Source organism: Nestor notabilis, unplaced genomic scaffold (assembly GCF_000696875.1).
Source record: "Nestor notabilis isolate BGI_N333 unplaced genomic scaffold, ASM69687v1 scaffold15913, whole genome shotgun sequence".
In the NCBI taxonomy this organism is placed as follows: Eukaryota; Metazoa; Chordata; class Aves; order Psittaciformes; family Psittacidae; genus Nestor; species Nestor notabilis.
This window is the reverse complement of record NW_009922520.1, coordinates 37,384-53,930: the sequence shown is the minus strand read 5'-3', so window position 1 is coordinate 53,930 and position 16,547 is coordinate 37,384. Positions and strand designations below refer to the sequence as shown.

The 16,547-nt window shown below is 36.7% G+C and overlaps 1 protein-coding gene across 1 annotated transcript in view; it reads right to left on the bottom strand.

Annotated features, from left to right (window-relative positions):
- Positions 1-2,560: 2,560 nt before the first annotated feature.
- ARMC4 (armadillo repeat containing 4) overlaps positions 2,561-16,547 on the bottom strand; it is a 48,776-nt gene continuing 34,789 nt past the window's right edge. Inside the window, exon 10 of the mRNA XM_010011657.1 lies at positions 2,561-2,674. Within this exon, the coding sequence (XP_010009959.1) occupies positions 2,561-2,674 (114 nt within the window). The remainder of the gene's footprint in view (positions 2,675-16,547) is intronic.

The following is a 16,547-nucleotide window of genomic DNA, read 5'->3' as shown; positions in this document are numbered from 1 at the left end:
GGCTACAGGTTTATGTGGACAAGTAGCAGCTGGTGGAAAGAGAAAGGAGTGAAGGCATTTCCCTTCCAGGCACAGGAGCTGGGGAGTAGGAGCTGGCTGGTGCCCGGTTATACATGGTGGGAATGCCGGGTCCGGGCGGCTGCGGCTGCTTGAGTTGGTGCCAGGGCTTGAATAGGCTGGCACTGCCAGGAGGGGTGTGTGAGCAGCAAGTGGGACCCAGCTTTGTGAGGATCCCTTTTCAGAGGGCTGCAGTGCTGTGAAACTCAACACAGCTCTGCGGAGAAAGTGGAAGCTTTTCAAATGTACACGCTGTACTGCACTGCTCGGAGAGGCCAGGGATCACATTCATTTATTCATTTTCCAACAACTAAATCTCTTTATATTAATTGCAAAGCATTCACCAATTTGGCCAAAAAAGATGTATTTTTAAGAATACTGATCCTTTGCCTGTGTGGGGATCTGTATCGATTTCAACATTTCTTCTCCTTGTACAGAATTCAAAAACTGCAAGAACAGTAAAGGAAAAGAAAACAGCACAAATAAGTCATCTTAAGTATGGGATTAACTGTCTGAGGTCTTAAAATAAAGGCTTCAGATGAACTACTCCAAGGTATAAGGACTACCAGTGTGAGTAACAGTGGCAATCTGAGGCCATTTCATTGTCAGGAACGTGACATTTATTGCCCTGACACCTGTATCATAAAATTAAGTTTACATTAGAATTTATTCCAGTTGAAATCCAAACTAGAGGGTCAAGAGTGCCTTGAGAGGTCATGTTAGGGACAACAATTATTGTCAGGGAGTTTTTTTTCCCCTCAACAATTTGAAAAATAAGCCACATTTTACGTATTATTCATGTGATAAACTGTGTCTACAGCTTCTTCAACAGCAAAGACAAAAATAAAATCAAGCCTCTCCTCTTCCAAATGAATTTGGCAATTAGCATTTATTTTAGAAGTATTTTTGGGTACAGTGATGAAGCACATGATACTACTACAGCTGTGACATCAGTATAATAATATGGATATATTTATTCAAAATAACATACCAGGCCTGTGGGGCAGAGTTGAAGAGTACCTAAAATAGCATTTGCTTGGTCATTGGCTGCTGGTGGAACTTGTAACAACTCCACAATTATGTTGCTGTTTACACTGATTAAAAAATACTAGTTGGATTAATATTTCGATCTCCACAGTCGGCACCAGTCCGTAGTTAGTTTCCTTTAAAATACTCTCTAAACCGTCCCTAAGGGCCTGTTGCAATCCTTCTTTTGCAGAATTGCCTGTGTCTTCTTAAAGTAAATTTTAAATCGCAGAATCACAGAATGGTTTGGATTGGAAACGACCTTAAAGATCATTTAGTTTCAACCCCTCTGCCATAGGCAGGGACACCCTCCACTAAATGAGCCTTCATGTCTGCTTCAGAGAAAACACAAAAAGTTGGATTTGCATTATGTCTTCCTTAGAAGCTTCTGTAAGCAGTGTAACTAGTTGCCTTGAGTAGCCATGCTAGTTAGAGGAAAAATAATGAAATTACAACTGCTTCCAAAATAAGAAAATTGTTAACTATTAAGGGAAGTAAAAAAAAAATTCTGACATTTATTTTTTTTTGGGGGGGGGGGGTGTTTCAGCTTTGTCAGCAGTCTGTGTCTGTAATTCAGACATTACTGTTCTCAAGTAAATGCCTTAGTATTATTTGTTGAGTACGGTCCACAGAGTGGGTCTGTAATCTATAATATCAATAGTTGTTCCTGTGCTTTTTTGAAAGCAGCTCTAATTCCAAACATAATTCTATGCAGAAAAATAAAGTAACTACATCAATACAATGTTGTCCTCAGTTTAAAAATGAAAAGAAACACAGTAAGATAACGTGCAAATGTAAATGTAATACCCTACATTTTATTTACAGCTGGTAGATTTTAATTTGAGTTAAATGCCATGTTAATTAAAACACATTTCACCAGCTACTTATAAAATTAAGCACCATTTTGTCTGATGTTGGTAGAGGCAGGAAATTTGGAGTGATGTCTACTGCTACAGCTGTTTGCAGCCCTTATATAATGCCAGATGCGAGATTGATGTATCTGCCTTTTGTCCTCTCCTGTGAATTGCAAGTGATCAAACAGGCAAAAACATAATGACAGGATGATTGGACAAGTTTAGCACGAAGGGAATTGTTGAAGACATTCATAAATCACTGCACAACCACACACATAGTGAAAGAAAATTTATTGTAGTGTCACAGATAAGCAAAACCATTTATATCTACAATGAATTTCAAATACAAGAGTATTAATCGTAGAAAAGTCTTTGCCATATCTTAACCAATAGTCTTTTGAAAGATGTAATACTATCAACCACGCAAAACTAGGTGTGTTTTATAAAAGCTGTGTGACAAACAAGCAATGTGAAAACAAACATAATTTTCCAATTATTCTTGTTATTAAATTATCCTCATATAAATGAGCTTTGCTGTGAAATACAGATGCTAGAAGGAGTAATCATCTATTTAAATGTAGCCGTATTCCAAAATGAGTGTGTTGGTAAAAGCTGCTAGAGCATCATCCATACTTTGCTTTTTCTGTTGCTAGAGCCAATCTGCGAATGTTTGCTATGCAACCAGCTGCTGCCTCCTGCAGAGTTTCATCTGTGGAGCCTACCATAGGCAGTAGGAGCTAGCAAAAATACAAAAGAGACACAGTGTAAGAAAAACAAATAGGTGTGCTATTATCTAAATAACATGCAAATCGTATCTAGAACAATGGCATGAATTTAGCCACACACATAATAGAATTCTAAAATTCATATTAACATCACTATTATATATGTATGTATACTTGTATAAGTATATATATGTATACTTTGTATACATATATGTATCAATATATATATTATCAATCATATATATATACTTTTGTATACATATATGCATCAATATACATATAGTGCACACTGCTTTATATTTTATCCTATCTGTACCTGTCAGTTTATATTTTCATGTCTGCTTTTCTGTTTATTGCATCATGCCTGCCTATTGGTTGTGACTTGGACTTTTTCTTGTAAGTAGAAATTGCATATGCTTTATTTGAAATCATGGGTTTCCCCCAAGGTATACGAGTATATTTGTACATGCTCAAGAGTTTTAATAAACAAAGCCATGCTTTTTTTTTTAGCCTTGATCATGAAACTGCATCCACATGAATGGACTCTCGTGTCCCATTGACTGCAGCAGGTTTCTTTATCGTCACAGCAAACCACTCACATTAAAGTGCTTGAGGGATACAGATCTGAGTATATCAGTCCTACACATTTGCACATAAAAGTAAAAAGCAAAAGCTCAAGAAAGGCGCCAAACTTTTGGAGCTGATTCAGCTTTTCAGTCATGTGTTCTAGTCCTTTATTCTGGAAGTAATTCAATTTTTTTCCAGTGGAAATTCCCTTGGAGCAAGGTGCTGCTCAACACAAGTATGACATAAGACAAGCCCTGATGATAAAACATTTTTGCATATCAGAAAACCATTAATAATGTTTTTTGCTTTCACTTGTTCAGTGTGTTGCAAGTCAGTGATGCAACTGCAAATGCAATATATGTTGGAAAACAGAACACTCTTGCTTAGCTTAAATCAGCTCCATGCAATCCTCAGATCTCTGAAAATCTGCCAAGCCTAATGTGTGTTCAGGTATTTTGAAGCTCAGACAGCTCTAATTAAAACCTATATTTTCAGTCTGCAATACTTCAGATTCTGTGTTCACCCAAACAATGTTGAGTCAAACCGCAGAGAAATCTGTTATCACTCAACTCTGGTGCATATTTTTTATACAGCTAAAATATTACACAAAATTATGAACTGCTAAATATAAAAGCATAAATTGAATGCAGACATCAAATTCGTATGCTACCTTTTTCTAACCTTCCAGCAATTGTGAGGCATGGGCCACAGCTGCACACATATGGCATTCACTTAGAGAGATCAAAGCATTTTATACTTGAGGAAGTATTTGTGTTAGCCAAATGTACAAAACAAACATCTTGCCAGTCACCTTTCACCCTTTGACCCCTACATGTAACTTTTAAGAATGCTTGTGATAGGCGTGAAATATGTCAGAAGAGTAGTATGTAAATTAAGTATCAACTATAAATTTTTCTAGCAATTCTTCTTCCTATAATTTCCATTACTGTAATCAGGTATGTGGTTCTCAGCAACCTGATATAGTTGAAGATGTCCCTGCTCATTGCAGGAGGGTTGGACTAGATGATCTTTATAGGTCTCTTTCAACCTGAACTATTCTATGATTCCATGATTCTATGTCTATGTACAAGTATCTAAATAAGAACTCTTACGGTATGAACATTTCTAAAAGGATATGCCAGAGTTAAAACTACATGAGAGGAAACGATATGAGAAAGCTTTATGTTCTTTATTTGTGTGCAAAATCTGGGCCAGGGTCAGCAACCAGAGAAGTCAGTGGAAGCAAGACTTCAACTGACTTCAACTGGAAGCAAGACCAAGGAGCACGTCTCTGTGTAGTGATAAAGCTGCTCTACAAAGCACAAAGGCTAGAATGCAAGTCTTATTAGATGTTTAACCTTTTTTTTTTTTGTTAAGAAATATTGCTGGATGACGATCTTTCTTCCTTGTTATTTCCCACCAGCTGATTTCTTATCAGCTTAGACTATAAAGTGCTTCTTTGGGTGCCTCACAACTTTCTTGTATAATTTGCACAATAAAACTGGTATAGATCCTTCACATCCCTGAATCAAAACCTAAAGTATGTATGTACATACTGTTCATACAGTGGTTTTGGTAAAGCCATAAGTTTCAAGTCTGGGGGCAAAGAAACTATATGCCTTATGTGATTATTCACTGCATCTTCACAGACCTAATGGAAGGTTTTTTTCAGTGTACTGAGTGTGGAAGTCAAACTTTCAGACTAATTTCAGTGTAAGACTTGTTACCAACGCATAAGAGTGGAAGTTCATCACAAAAATAATGGTTTGAAGATACATTATCTATCAGAAATACAGCAAAACCCAAAGATAGACCTTTGCCTTAATAATGACTACATGTTAGGTAGGGCTCAATTTAAAGTTATTCATTTCTTCTTTCAGACACTACTTCTTTCTAGACTCAGAAGACTTAGGAAAATAGGTATTTTTTTGTCACTTTCCATGCAGAGCTCAACATTAAGCAATGACAATGGCTGTAGGGGAGGGACTGTGCTTTTTGTTGCAGGTGTATTTTGGAAAATCATGGTTAAATATCAAAGAAGAGCATACATGACACTGGCTCAAAATTACCAAATAGGTGCCTGAAGAATTACTGGTACTAATGCAACCAATGCAAACAGCAATTTTTAGAAAGGTATCAAATACTGATTGTTCTCCTTCTGAGTTCCGGAGATAAGGATCAGTTGCTCTCTAATTTGTTTTTCTTCTAAAACACTTGCCAGAGGTAACATCTTTAAGAACCGCCACGTCATACAAAATCCTGTACTACACTGCATCTCAGGATTTGCACAATATGCACAATATGACTTCAAAGAAATATTCTTGGAAACACAGTCCAGTACAGTAGCTGCCTCTAAGGACTGAGGATATACAGCAACATTCGTCAGTTAACCTACTCCTTTTGTGCTAACAAAAAGACAGCTGAAGAGAAGATTATTGAGAATGCAAAATATTTCAATATAAGTAGGTAATTCCATACTTAGGAATCTAACTTTGAAGATTTTTATATAAATCCTGCCTTAAATGATAATAAAATTTTGTTCTTTTTGTATATACCAAGAAAGATATAATTCTTTCACTTCCTGACTGCCACTCCTTGACCCTTTCATGGGTTCAGTTCAATTTACTAGCAATTTGGGTCATGCAGCTCAGGTATGGAAATGTATTCATAGACAGCATACACAGCCTATATCCATATATAAGAAACATTTGACAAGTCTGAGAAATCTTCTTTTTTATTCCAATGCACCAATACAATATGACATATCCTTTTTCTTGATGCAATGTCCTTCAACTTCATGTATCCCTTCCTTTTACTGTTCAGGTATTGTTTGCTGACACATGTAAATGTTAACAGATGTGTGAAGCAGTAAAACGCATGTGGTATAAATGCTTCTTTCTGGCACATATGAGGCATTTTCCATAGACAGAGAAAGCATTTGCAGCACTGTGTAGCCTTCATTTTCTGTTGGCAGGTATCTATATTCTAAGGCAAGAATCCAAAATTTTTTGCACAGTTAGCACGTCATACCAGCAAATAAGCACAAATACAAGCTGTTTGGAGAACGTACAGAGCATATGTAGCATTTCTGGGTTCCAAAAGCAAGAGCAATGCACAGCCAGATCATTTAAATATTCAGAACAATTAAGATTTTGCTATTACTATCCCAGCTTCAAAATAGCACAGAACTCTGATACTATATTAAGATTGCACAATCATAGAATAATTCAGAAGGGAAGGGGTCTCAGGAGGTCTCTAGTCCAATGTCATGCTCAAAGCAGAATCAACTATGAGGTTAGATGAGGTTGCTCACAGTTTTATTCAGCCTCACCTTCAAAACCTCCAACGATGAAGATGGCACAACCTCTTTGGGCAGTGTTTGCAGTGTTTGACTGTCCTCATAGACCCTGCACACAGTTACTATTATTTCAGTTTATGCCTGTTGTCTCTCATCCTCTTCCCACACACCACTGTGAAAAGCTTAGCTCCATCTTTTTGACGACTGACCTCCTTGTCCTTCAGCCTCCTTGACTTCCCAGAGCCCTTCAGCAACTCCCCTTGTCACCAGCCTCCAGGTAGAATACAATCCATTAACTACTACCCTCTCAGCTGGATCATCCAACCAGTTTTAATCCATTTGGTGGTTCACACATCTAGACTCTACAACGTTGTAACCTGGACCAAAGTATGCTGTGGGAAACAGTTTTGAAAACCTTGCTAAAGCCAAGGTAGAGGACATCCACTGCTCTCCTCTCATCTACAAACTTAGACACATGGAGGGCGACCAGTTCACTGTTCCAAATAATTTCCTTCTTATGCACAGAAATGTGTTCCGAAGGGACTCGTCCCTAATTTCCCCACATGCTGACCAGTCTGTAGCGCCCCAGACTGGGAGGAGGAATTGCTGCTCTGAAGAGACTATCTGCAAACTCTTACTGTTTTACACTCTCTGGCATGCCAAAGGTGTAACGAAATCAGAAAGTCTTTTGTGCCTCAGGACAGTAGTAAGAGGTGAGGAGATAAACCATAATATTTGCTTGCACAGTCGTGTATCATGAATGATGCCATCTCCCACTGTCTGGAAGCACAGCTTCCTTCCACATAGTATCCTTACTGTCACAAAATAACCAATTGAAAATGTTATTTCAAACAAGATAACACAAACAGCAACATAAGAACTTGTAAAAGTGTCATTCCAAAATGGTGTGGATCCCTGGATGAGTAAGAAGAGTAGTAAAAAGGGGATAGTAATTCTTTCTAGATTTTTTCACTTCTAGGAAAGAAGTAGCACAAGAAGATTTGAAAGCAGAAAAAGTGTAGACAACCAACAAATCCTGAATCTGACAAAATCTCAGGTGGCAGAGATGCTCCATGTACTGGTTACAATAATGTGTAAGTACCCACTTTCTTTTAGTCAGTCATTGCAGCTTCCAGACTCAGAGGCGGGAAGCAGGAAACATAGGAAGTGATGTTTTCAGAAAGAATATACTTTGCATGTATTAATCTTTAAATAAAAGGTTAATCATGTGATGTGTCTACAACAAGTTTTCCAAAACAGTGGAAAGTGTTGAACAATCCTGCTGGAAAGAGACTCACTTGCTCATACAAAACAGATAAAACATCAGCCTATTAAATACTCTGGAGTCCTGTGAACATGAAAGCAAATAATGAATAAAGAATAACTGTAAAAAATTAATGCTTTTTTTTCTGGCTTCTTTAGGTCTTCTGTCCTGTAAAACAGATTTTTTTTGATTTTTTCTAATCAGAAGGAAATATGGACAAACTCCTTCGATGAGATTCATATCTATACTGGGAAGCTAGTCAGAGTTCACACAGAGCTTAAAATTCCTGGAACTAAAGGCATTTACTTCAATACAACATTTTGTAGATTGACATAGCATTTCCAGTCGGTGGTAGGACTTGCCATTTGTTTTTAAATTTAGCTTTAGTACCTGACTTCTTTTACATGCAACATTTCCTAAAGGATGCTAACTTTCTAACACTGTGATTTTCTAATTGTGTAACACTTCTTTTCCAAAAAAGACATTTTTCACATGCTTTTTATAAATCTAACCTAAAAGAAAAAAATACTTTAAATAAAAGCATATGGTAGAAGCTTATCCAAGAAAGTATCAGTCTAGATCCAGCCAGCATTTTCTAACTTTCAACACCATATTGCATAATGGAAAATATTAAAGCACCTAGTTTGAGTGTTATGTTACACATATTCCTATTCTCATAAAATTAAATTATAAATAATAAAACACACTCCACAATAAAAGCATAATGAAGGTTAAGCTAAGTCACTGTTTCTCAAGTAAAATTCAGGCCAATTTCCTGATTTCCTCTTTCAGCTGAGTGAAAGGGTAAGACAGCATGTACTTGCACAGCCTCTTAAGAAGATGCTCGTCTAAGTTCTGGGTATTTTCTGTTAATTTTCACAGGTGCACAAAGAGAATAGATTTTACATATAAAGTCCTGTATGTCAGGGAACATTCTGACCGATCAGACATACAAAATCCAGTACTAAGAAAATCCAGTAAAGGCAAAAGATGGGCAAGGCCCCTCACTATAAATGTGAGTGGCCACTCACTTGCTGTGCTGATTCCATCTTGTATAAGGTCTCTCCTCTCTGGGACTGAAGTCAGAGAAACCCTTGGTGTAGCCCAGTGCACTCACTCTGCATGTAAAGAGGTGGGAGCTGAATCTCTCTCTCTGGGGTGGGGGAAATCCTAGGAAGGTTGAACCTGCCCTCTTTTCCTTTCCTCTCTTATTTCTGTCTGTCTTCTTCTCTCTCCCATGAAACACATCTCCATTCTGGCAGCCATGGAAAAAGGGTAACAACCTTTGGAGTCACTCAAGTGCAGCTTTGGCCATGAAGAGGTACAAAGCTTAGGCTAAGGTACACCTGATTATGGTGGTGATGAGCAGGCTGCTCAGGAGCTGCCTCTGATCCTTCCCTTTCTCCGTTGGAAAAACCAGTGGAAGAGCATAGGGGCAGGCAAACCTATGCTCTTCCTGTAAACAGGTGCAGGACACATTAGGATGAGAAGAAACTTATCTGCAGTTTGTGGTGCGCTTCTGGATATTAAACCATCTCACCTATCTCAGGACAGGTGACTTGCTCTCAGCAAGTTGTTACTTCTTCCTATGTGATGAAACAGCTGTTGGTAAGCTGAATCCCACAAAATGCTGGGAAACAAGAGAGAAAGAAGAGTAGGACTTGGTAGAGTCAGTGAAATATACTGAACATACGATTAGTGGTGCCTTACCATGAAATGTTTACTATTTCTTCAGAATAAGCAGTTTTGGTGAACTTAAACTGATTTCACGCCATGATAGATTTAAAGTTTAAAATATGGCCCTTCTATGCAAAAACATAATAAATGGGCAAAGAACTCTGAATATCAATGACAAGGAGAAAGTTAACAGAATTCTAAATGGTGAAATATAAAATAGTATAAAAAATGTAAACTTGCAGGCCACTTTAAAATACACTAAGTTTAAGGGTTATCCCATCTCAAGGCATTACTTATAGGACTTGAGGGGATATTTACAACATTTTCAGATGTAAATCTAACTAAATATAAAATACCGTACAACGATAATGTAGCTAAATGAAACTCGTAATCAAAAGTATTTCTAATCTTTAAAAGGTACAGTTACATGTAACCAATTGGAGTCCTTAAAGTTCAAATCTACATTCAGCTGTAAGATGTTTGGTGTGATAGTAAGAAAGAATTCAACCATCATGAACATTCCAATGTACAAAAGGTCTTATGGGATAGGACATTCCTCCCACAAAGAGCAACAGGCAGATCTAATAATCCAGAAGTGATGAAGCCCAGCGTATTACAGCACACTTTTATTCGAACCACTTTCTCTATTTTAATTTCATTGTAGTTTTCAAAAGAAGATTAACATATAAAAGGCTTTTGGTGGGATAGAGAGAATGAGGAACTTTTTTTTGTAATGTCAATGGAATGACATTTTTAAAAAGATTTTTTCCAATTCACTATCAATTAATTTTATTAGGATTAAAACAGGAGCCTGCTTACTTACTGCACATAGTAGACATTCAAAACAGTAAATGTGTCATGGATGTTCCTTTCCTTTCACAATTTGTTTTGACCCAATAACATGTTGGGGAGCCTGTTCAATCTTTCCTCTTTATATTTCTGTCTCCTTTTTCACACTTTGCTTTCTACTTCATTTTAGAGAGGCATGGCTTTTACCTTGCCTCTCCTTTTTTTACTGAGAGGTAGTGTAGGAAATTGAGAAAGAATTGGTAATTCTGTTTTGGTTTCCTGAATTTGTTAACATTACTATCAATATGAATACTATCATTCTGTCTTTCTGTCTTTCTCTTGCAGTCATATGAATATTATACAAAAGTTAAGAAGGGGCAGTTGCACACAAACTATCAGCAGCAAGTCAGAGGAAAAAAGGAGGTTTAAGATGTCTGTTAACCCTCACATACTGAAGGGTTCTGCTTGATGTCTCAGCACTACCATGAAAACAGTATGGTTTTCTTCTGCTTTGTCTGATATTCCTGAAACACACTATAACGTGTCTGTCTTTGAAGAGAACACTGAACTGCAGCAAAGAGATGCCATGGTTCCCAGACTAGTGACAAATCTTGCAATGCATCTTATCCTGAGAACAAGGTACAAAACCTGACTGTACTGGTATGTTAAAAGTATGTTAGATCTACTGGTATGTGTGAAGTGACTTCGAACTCTCTTCTGTATTAAATACCAAGTACAGATTTTGATCTTTAAAGTTAATACAGCTTTAGGTCCAATGGTCCAAATGTGTGTCTGTTTGCCTACATATGATAATTTATAATCAAAACCAGTGGGGTGCTTTTGCTACTAAACATTACATATCAAAGTCTACAGATAGAAGCAGGATGTTCTCACTGTAGATCTATACAACAGCATTTATTTCAAATAAGGAGTCAGGGTATTTTAAAGCTGGTTGTTGGTTTGGGGTTTTTTTTGTGGCATGCAAGAAGACTGATCTATAATCTCATGGGTTTAGATCTGTGGGTGGCAACAGTGCATATATTTACATAAACTGAAAGATGAGTGAGTGGTATTGTTCAACTTATAGTCTGTTTTTAAACTAGTAAATGTACTAGGAAATGTTCAATTAGAATATAGTATAAATAAATGTATAGATGGTATGAACACAGCTCAGATTTAGTCATACAAATATGAAAATCTGAATGTGATGAAGCAAGAAATGAGCTGGGGCTGTTCATGGGCAAAGATCTGTGTATAATCCACAAATTAATTCATATTTGTTAGTGGAAGTTACTTTTCAAGATTGTCAAACTGCTTGTTTTTTCTTAATAGAGAAAAACATAAGAAATAAATTATTTTATACTGATGAGTCAACTTCCTATAATCGACCCAAATATCTGACTCACTTGAGCATTTCTTTATGAACAGAGCCTGATACAGTGGTCATAAAGTATATTTACTAGTAATGGAAATTTCTGTGCTTTCCTAAAGCCGGTGTTGTGGAGAAACATTTCACACACACTTACTGTGACAGAGAAATGCTTTGGGTTTTGTTGATTAAAACATGAGGGGTGGCTTGAATTAGTACTCCATTCAGGTCATAGTCATCCAAAGCATTTGTGATTTGCATGGAGTTCTCTATAGAGTAGTTAGATATTTTAATTTTTATGTTTCTTCATTTTTTTTTTTAAATAAGCAAAATGCCTCCACAAAATCGCTCAAGGACTCACTTTGGCCACAACTGCTGCTGGATTTCAGAAGCTTTATGAGATCAGAGATTTCTAAAGACACTGTGTAGCCTGCAAGCAAGTAATAATAATACCTGCCTGCCTGACTTGTGTATGTCAGCCAGGAAATACTGGAGACGTTGATCTGCTTCCTTATTAACTAGAAGAAGTTATATGTAAAAATTTCCTCTGATTTAAGTCTGTTCCTCATCTTTTTTATTGAGTAATTGCTCAACTTTAGTTCCAAGCTTCAAGTTTTGGGAATGTTTTTGGCTTATTCGTTTGCTGGTGCTTTTTTAGCTTTATAAAAACAAGGTTATAGTTGTGTTTGGGCAAGTGGAGGTTGTAGCACATGTATAAAAGCTCTGAAGCTGGTTAAAGCATGCGGGGGAAGATGTGAAAATCAGTTTCCTAAACCCATGCACCTCTATGCTTTAATATAGAAACAAAAATATCATGTGGGCCTTCTAGCTGAATGCTACCACTGCAAAAGGTGAAAAGAACCATAATTAATACTCTAAACATGGAATATTAAATAATAAACATGAATACTCTAACAAGGAGGTTACTTTGTATCTCAGGTAGGATGAAATGGTTGGAAAGGTTAGTTAACTAGCTACTCAAAGTATTATTTCACAACAATGGACATTCTTGGGTGAGTACACCACTGCCACCTAATTATAACAAGATGTGGAAGTTGGTGTAAGATAAAGCAATACTCCTACGTGGCGAATGTATGCTCTTCTTCATCAGTTCCCTACTCAAAGAGGCTACTTTTTCAGGAAAACAGTGCATCACATGCTTGACTCATGACGTAATTAAGGAACTTAACATCCTCTCCTTTATGCAGAATATTGGCATTCGTCAGAGTGGTTTCTCAAAATACAGTTCCCTTATATACATTTGTGATGCTGAAGAATTAAACAGAGTAGCAGTTTCTCCCCCAACTCCCCAGGAAGTCAACATAAATCTAAAGATAAGTAACTCCTACATTCAAATGCAACTTTTACGAGAATCTCTGGACTATGAGAAAAAGAGCAGAGAGACTGATCAGAAGCAAACCCAAGATCAAAGTCAGGGCTTAAGGGTGTCCCTAGCTGTGTGTTACATTAAATTTTTTCAATCCAAATTGTTTGTGAGGACTTTAATGCCTTGCCAAAATGCATGGACATCTTTGCAGTTCTAACAGATATTTACTGACAGACCCCTCGCACCCGCTGCACATGTAGCATGCTGTACTGCCCAGTGTAATAAATCCAATGCTTTCACAAAAGGTAAAACCTTTGCACTGAGTTATGATGTACTTGCACAGGAGATTTGATCTCCATGGGTCAGCATCATGAATTGCAGTTTGCAATTGGCTCTCATCCCTACCACCATGAAGAACTTTATCGTCAGCAAAGTTTGCAACCTCACCTCTCACCACCCTTCCTATTATCATTTATGGAATACTTTATGGCAAATTGGCTGCAAAACTTGATCCTAATTCCTACACTGTGATTCCTCATTTTAAACCACTTATTTATCTTTCCTAGGACTTCACCTTCTTATAGCATAACAGTTTAAGTTTTTTTGGTGAAAAGTGCTCTTGAATGTTCCTTTAAAATCCAAGCATGGTCAATTCCACACTTCCAAATAGCAATAGGATTATTGCACATGAGCAGACCATACAACTGATGAAAAGACAAAATACTTTGAGAAGCAAAAGACTAATAAAATATTCTCTGTACAGTGAATGTCCAGAAAATCCAGTACAAAAGTATGACACACCTTCTTTAGATACATACACACTCCCATTTGCCTATAATGCCCCTGGAGTCTAGCAAGTGCCTCTCTTTGGAATTCTGCAATGGAGCTAATCCAGTCTAATAGCTGTTGGATTTATGCAGATTGCACAGATATAATGTGCAGAGATACAAAGAGCAAATTCAGGACAGAATACTCATCAGCCTCATGCCGCCTGGCAGCCTTGTCAGGTCTTTAGACTTTATGCCAAAGTACAGAACGCTGACCAGGAACATTAATACTAGAACCCATCCCATAATGTACACATTGCAAATGGACTTTTCCTTAGCATCTTTACCTTGAAAGTGACAGCAGTAAGACGTGCCATATTACTTAAAAGGCCATATTACTTAAAAGACGCCGCAGAGTGCTCTTTGAAATAGCGACATAAAAGAGATTACAATGACTAGGGCTTGAAGCCAATTTGAACTGGGTGATTAATTCTACAGGAAGAAGGAAAAAAAAGTTTTTATAGATGGCAACAATGAATGCATAATTCAGTACATTAAGGACTTCTGAGTGACAATTCAGCCTCTATTTACACATCTGTATACATATGCATATGTATGTGTGTATATATATGTATGTATATTGTTCTTGATATTTCTTACATTCAGCTTCTTTGAATAGCTCCTTACATAGAATGAAACTATTTTTGATCAGCTGCATGCCAAAAATAATTACCTGGCATTCTGCTCTTGTGCTTTAAGCCAAATATCTCTCAATTAAGAAAACTAATTTTAATATCTGACAATTTAGCTAAAATACTATTCCATAAAGATAACAATATTTTAACATTCTTCTTTCTTATTATTGCCAAATTAGAAAGAGACATTTCACATAGTCACAAGGATAAGACTGGTGCAAGGAGCTAAACAATTGCGTGTTTCTGTGGTTCAGAAATAGTGCCAAGTCGGAAGGAAAAGACATTCTCTGCATTTTCTAAAGCAAGATAAATACAGAAAAGAAATATAGATGAAAGATGGAACTGCTATCTATGGACTCTGCCAGATTCCTTGGCTTTTTGGCACACCTACTGAAGCTGGCAGACTTAGCCAGTAGCAATCTTTTCCATTAAAAGGAGCAGCATATATTTCTGTTAAACATACTTTGTGCATTTCTAAGCTTCAAAAATGTCTGTGTACAATTTTTTTTTTAATGATTCCTTCTGTACAGTTGGCTGCAATTGCACTTATTTGAAGCGGCTCATTTATCACTGAGAGAGCTGCAGGGCACAGCTACCGTTAAGCAGCTCCAACAAACCTACAGCTTAGTGGGACAAGCTTCTTTTTATAAGACTAAAAGATGTTTAAAATGTGCCAAGAGGAGCTTTATGCCAGCCTCTAGGTTTGTTATCCAAATGTTACTAAATTAGAGGTCTTCTGAAACACAGAATTTGGGCAAAGATAAGCTGATCTCCCTTAGGCTGATGGTTTTTCCCATCCGGGATCAGCCAGATTTTAACAGAACACTTGCTACATATCATAAACTTTAGTAATGTGAAATTCTGAAAAAGAATTTAAAGTCTGAGGTTTAATCTACATTGAAGCCAAACTTCATTACCTTTGGCAACTGTGCAAAAGCAAAATGTTTTACATGTAAGTATGCCTATTTTATGAATGGTGAAATGTTGCTTATTATGAAGGTAAAGGCTTACTGGTTTCTATTTCCTGGAGCTGAAACTGTAAGGAAAATGTTCACACCTGCCAGTTGCTAACACAATAGAAATTGCAGTGGTGTAACATTGTCACTTTTCATGAGCCCTTCTGACATCAAACAAAATATGCCACTATTGGACTTAGTTCATGGAACATTTTATATCTAAAAATATTAAGTATGATGTGGTCAGTACATTTGTGGGTGAAGGGATTGGGCATACTTTATATATACAACAGACAAGCAGAAATTTTGCCATCTAGTGCCCTCTTTCTTGACATCCAAGAACTGTAACAACTAATTTATAAAAAACAACCGGCATCAGCTTGGAGCATGTGCCAAATGTTGTATCTATCTCCAGCCTGAACTGTGGAGCCTGAATAGAGCCAACCATGGCAGTTAACAAGTAGGTTCTTCTAAACTTAAAATACAAACATAAAAACGTAAATATGCAAATACATACCATTGTACCTGATAATATCATTGTATAGACAATATAAAAAATATTTTGGATTGATTTATAAAGATCTTATCTTAACCTTTACTTAATAATGTAAAACTCTATATTCTGTATTCATTGTTCTCACCAAACGCCTCCCACAAAAAACAACCAACCTCAGCCAAATACTCCTAAAGAGTAGGTGCCAATACTTCTGTATTTTATTTTCTAAAATCCAGATATATATGGTTTGTGGCAGAAAGTTTTTTTAGAATGTGTTTAGTAGAAATAACTACTAATTTTCATCCATATTTTGTAATTGACATCTATTTATTTCACAAATACGGTCTTATGAAAGTCTTTGCATTTAGCCAAAACTTTTTATTACTTTAGCAAACAACGACCAATATTCTGTAAGCGCTGCACAATATAATACACAACATATATTTCTAATACAGTCATTATAACAAAGAATAAAAGAAGTTCCCAAATACTAAATCTACATTTCACAATAACTTTCATAAATCATGGTTAAACCAACTGGTTTTATATCTTAGATTAGGAGGAATGGAAGAGCCTACATGTGATTAACCTTTCTACCACCAAGAATAGAACTCAAAAAAACACGGAAACCTATTATGAATTCATCATAGAATTCAGAAAATCATTATAGCCTTCACTGT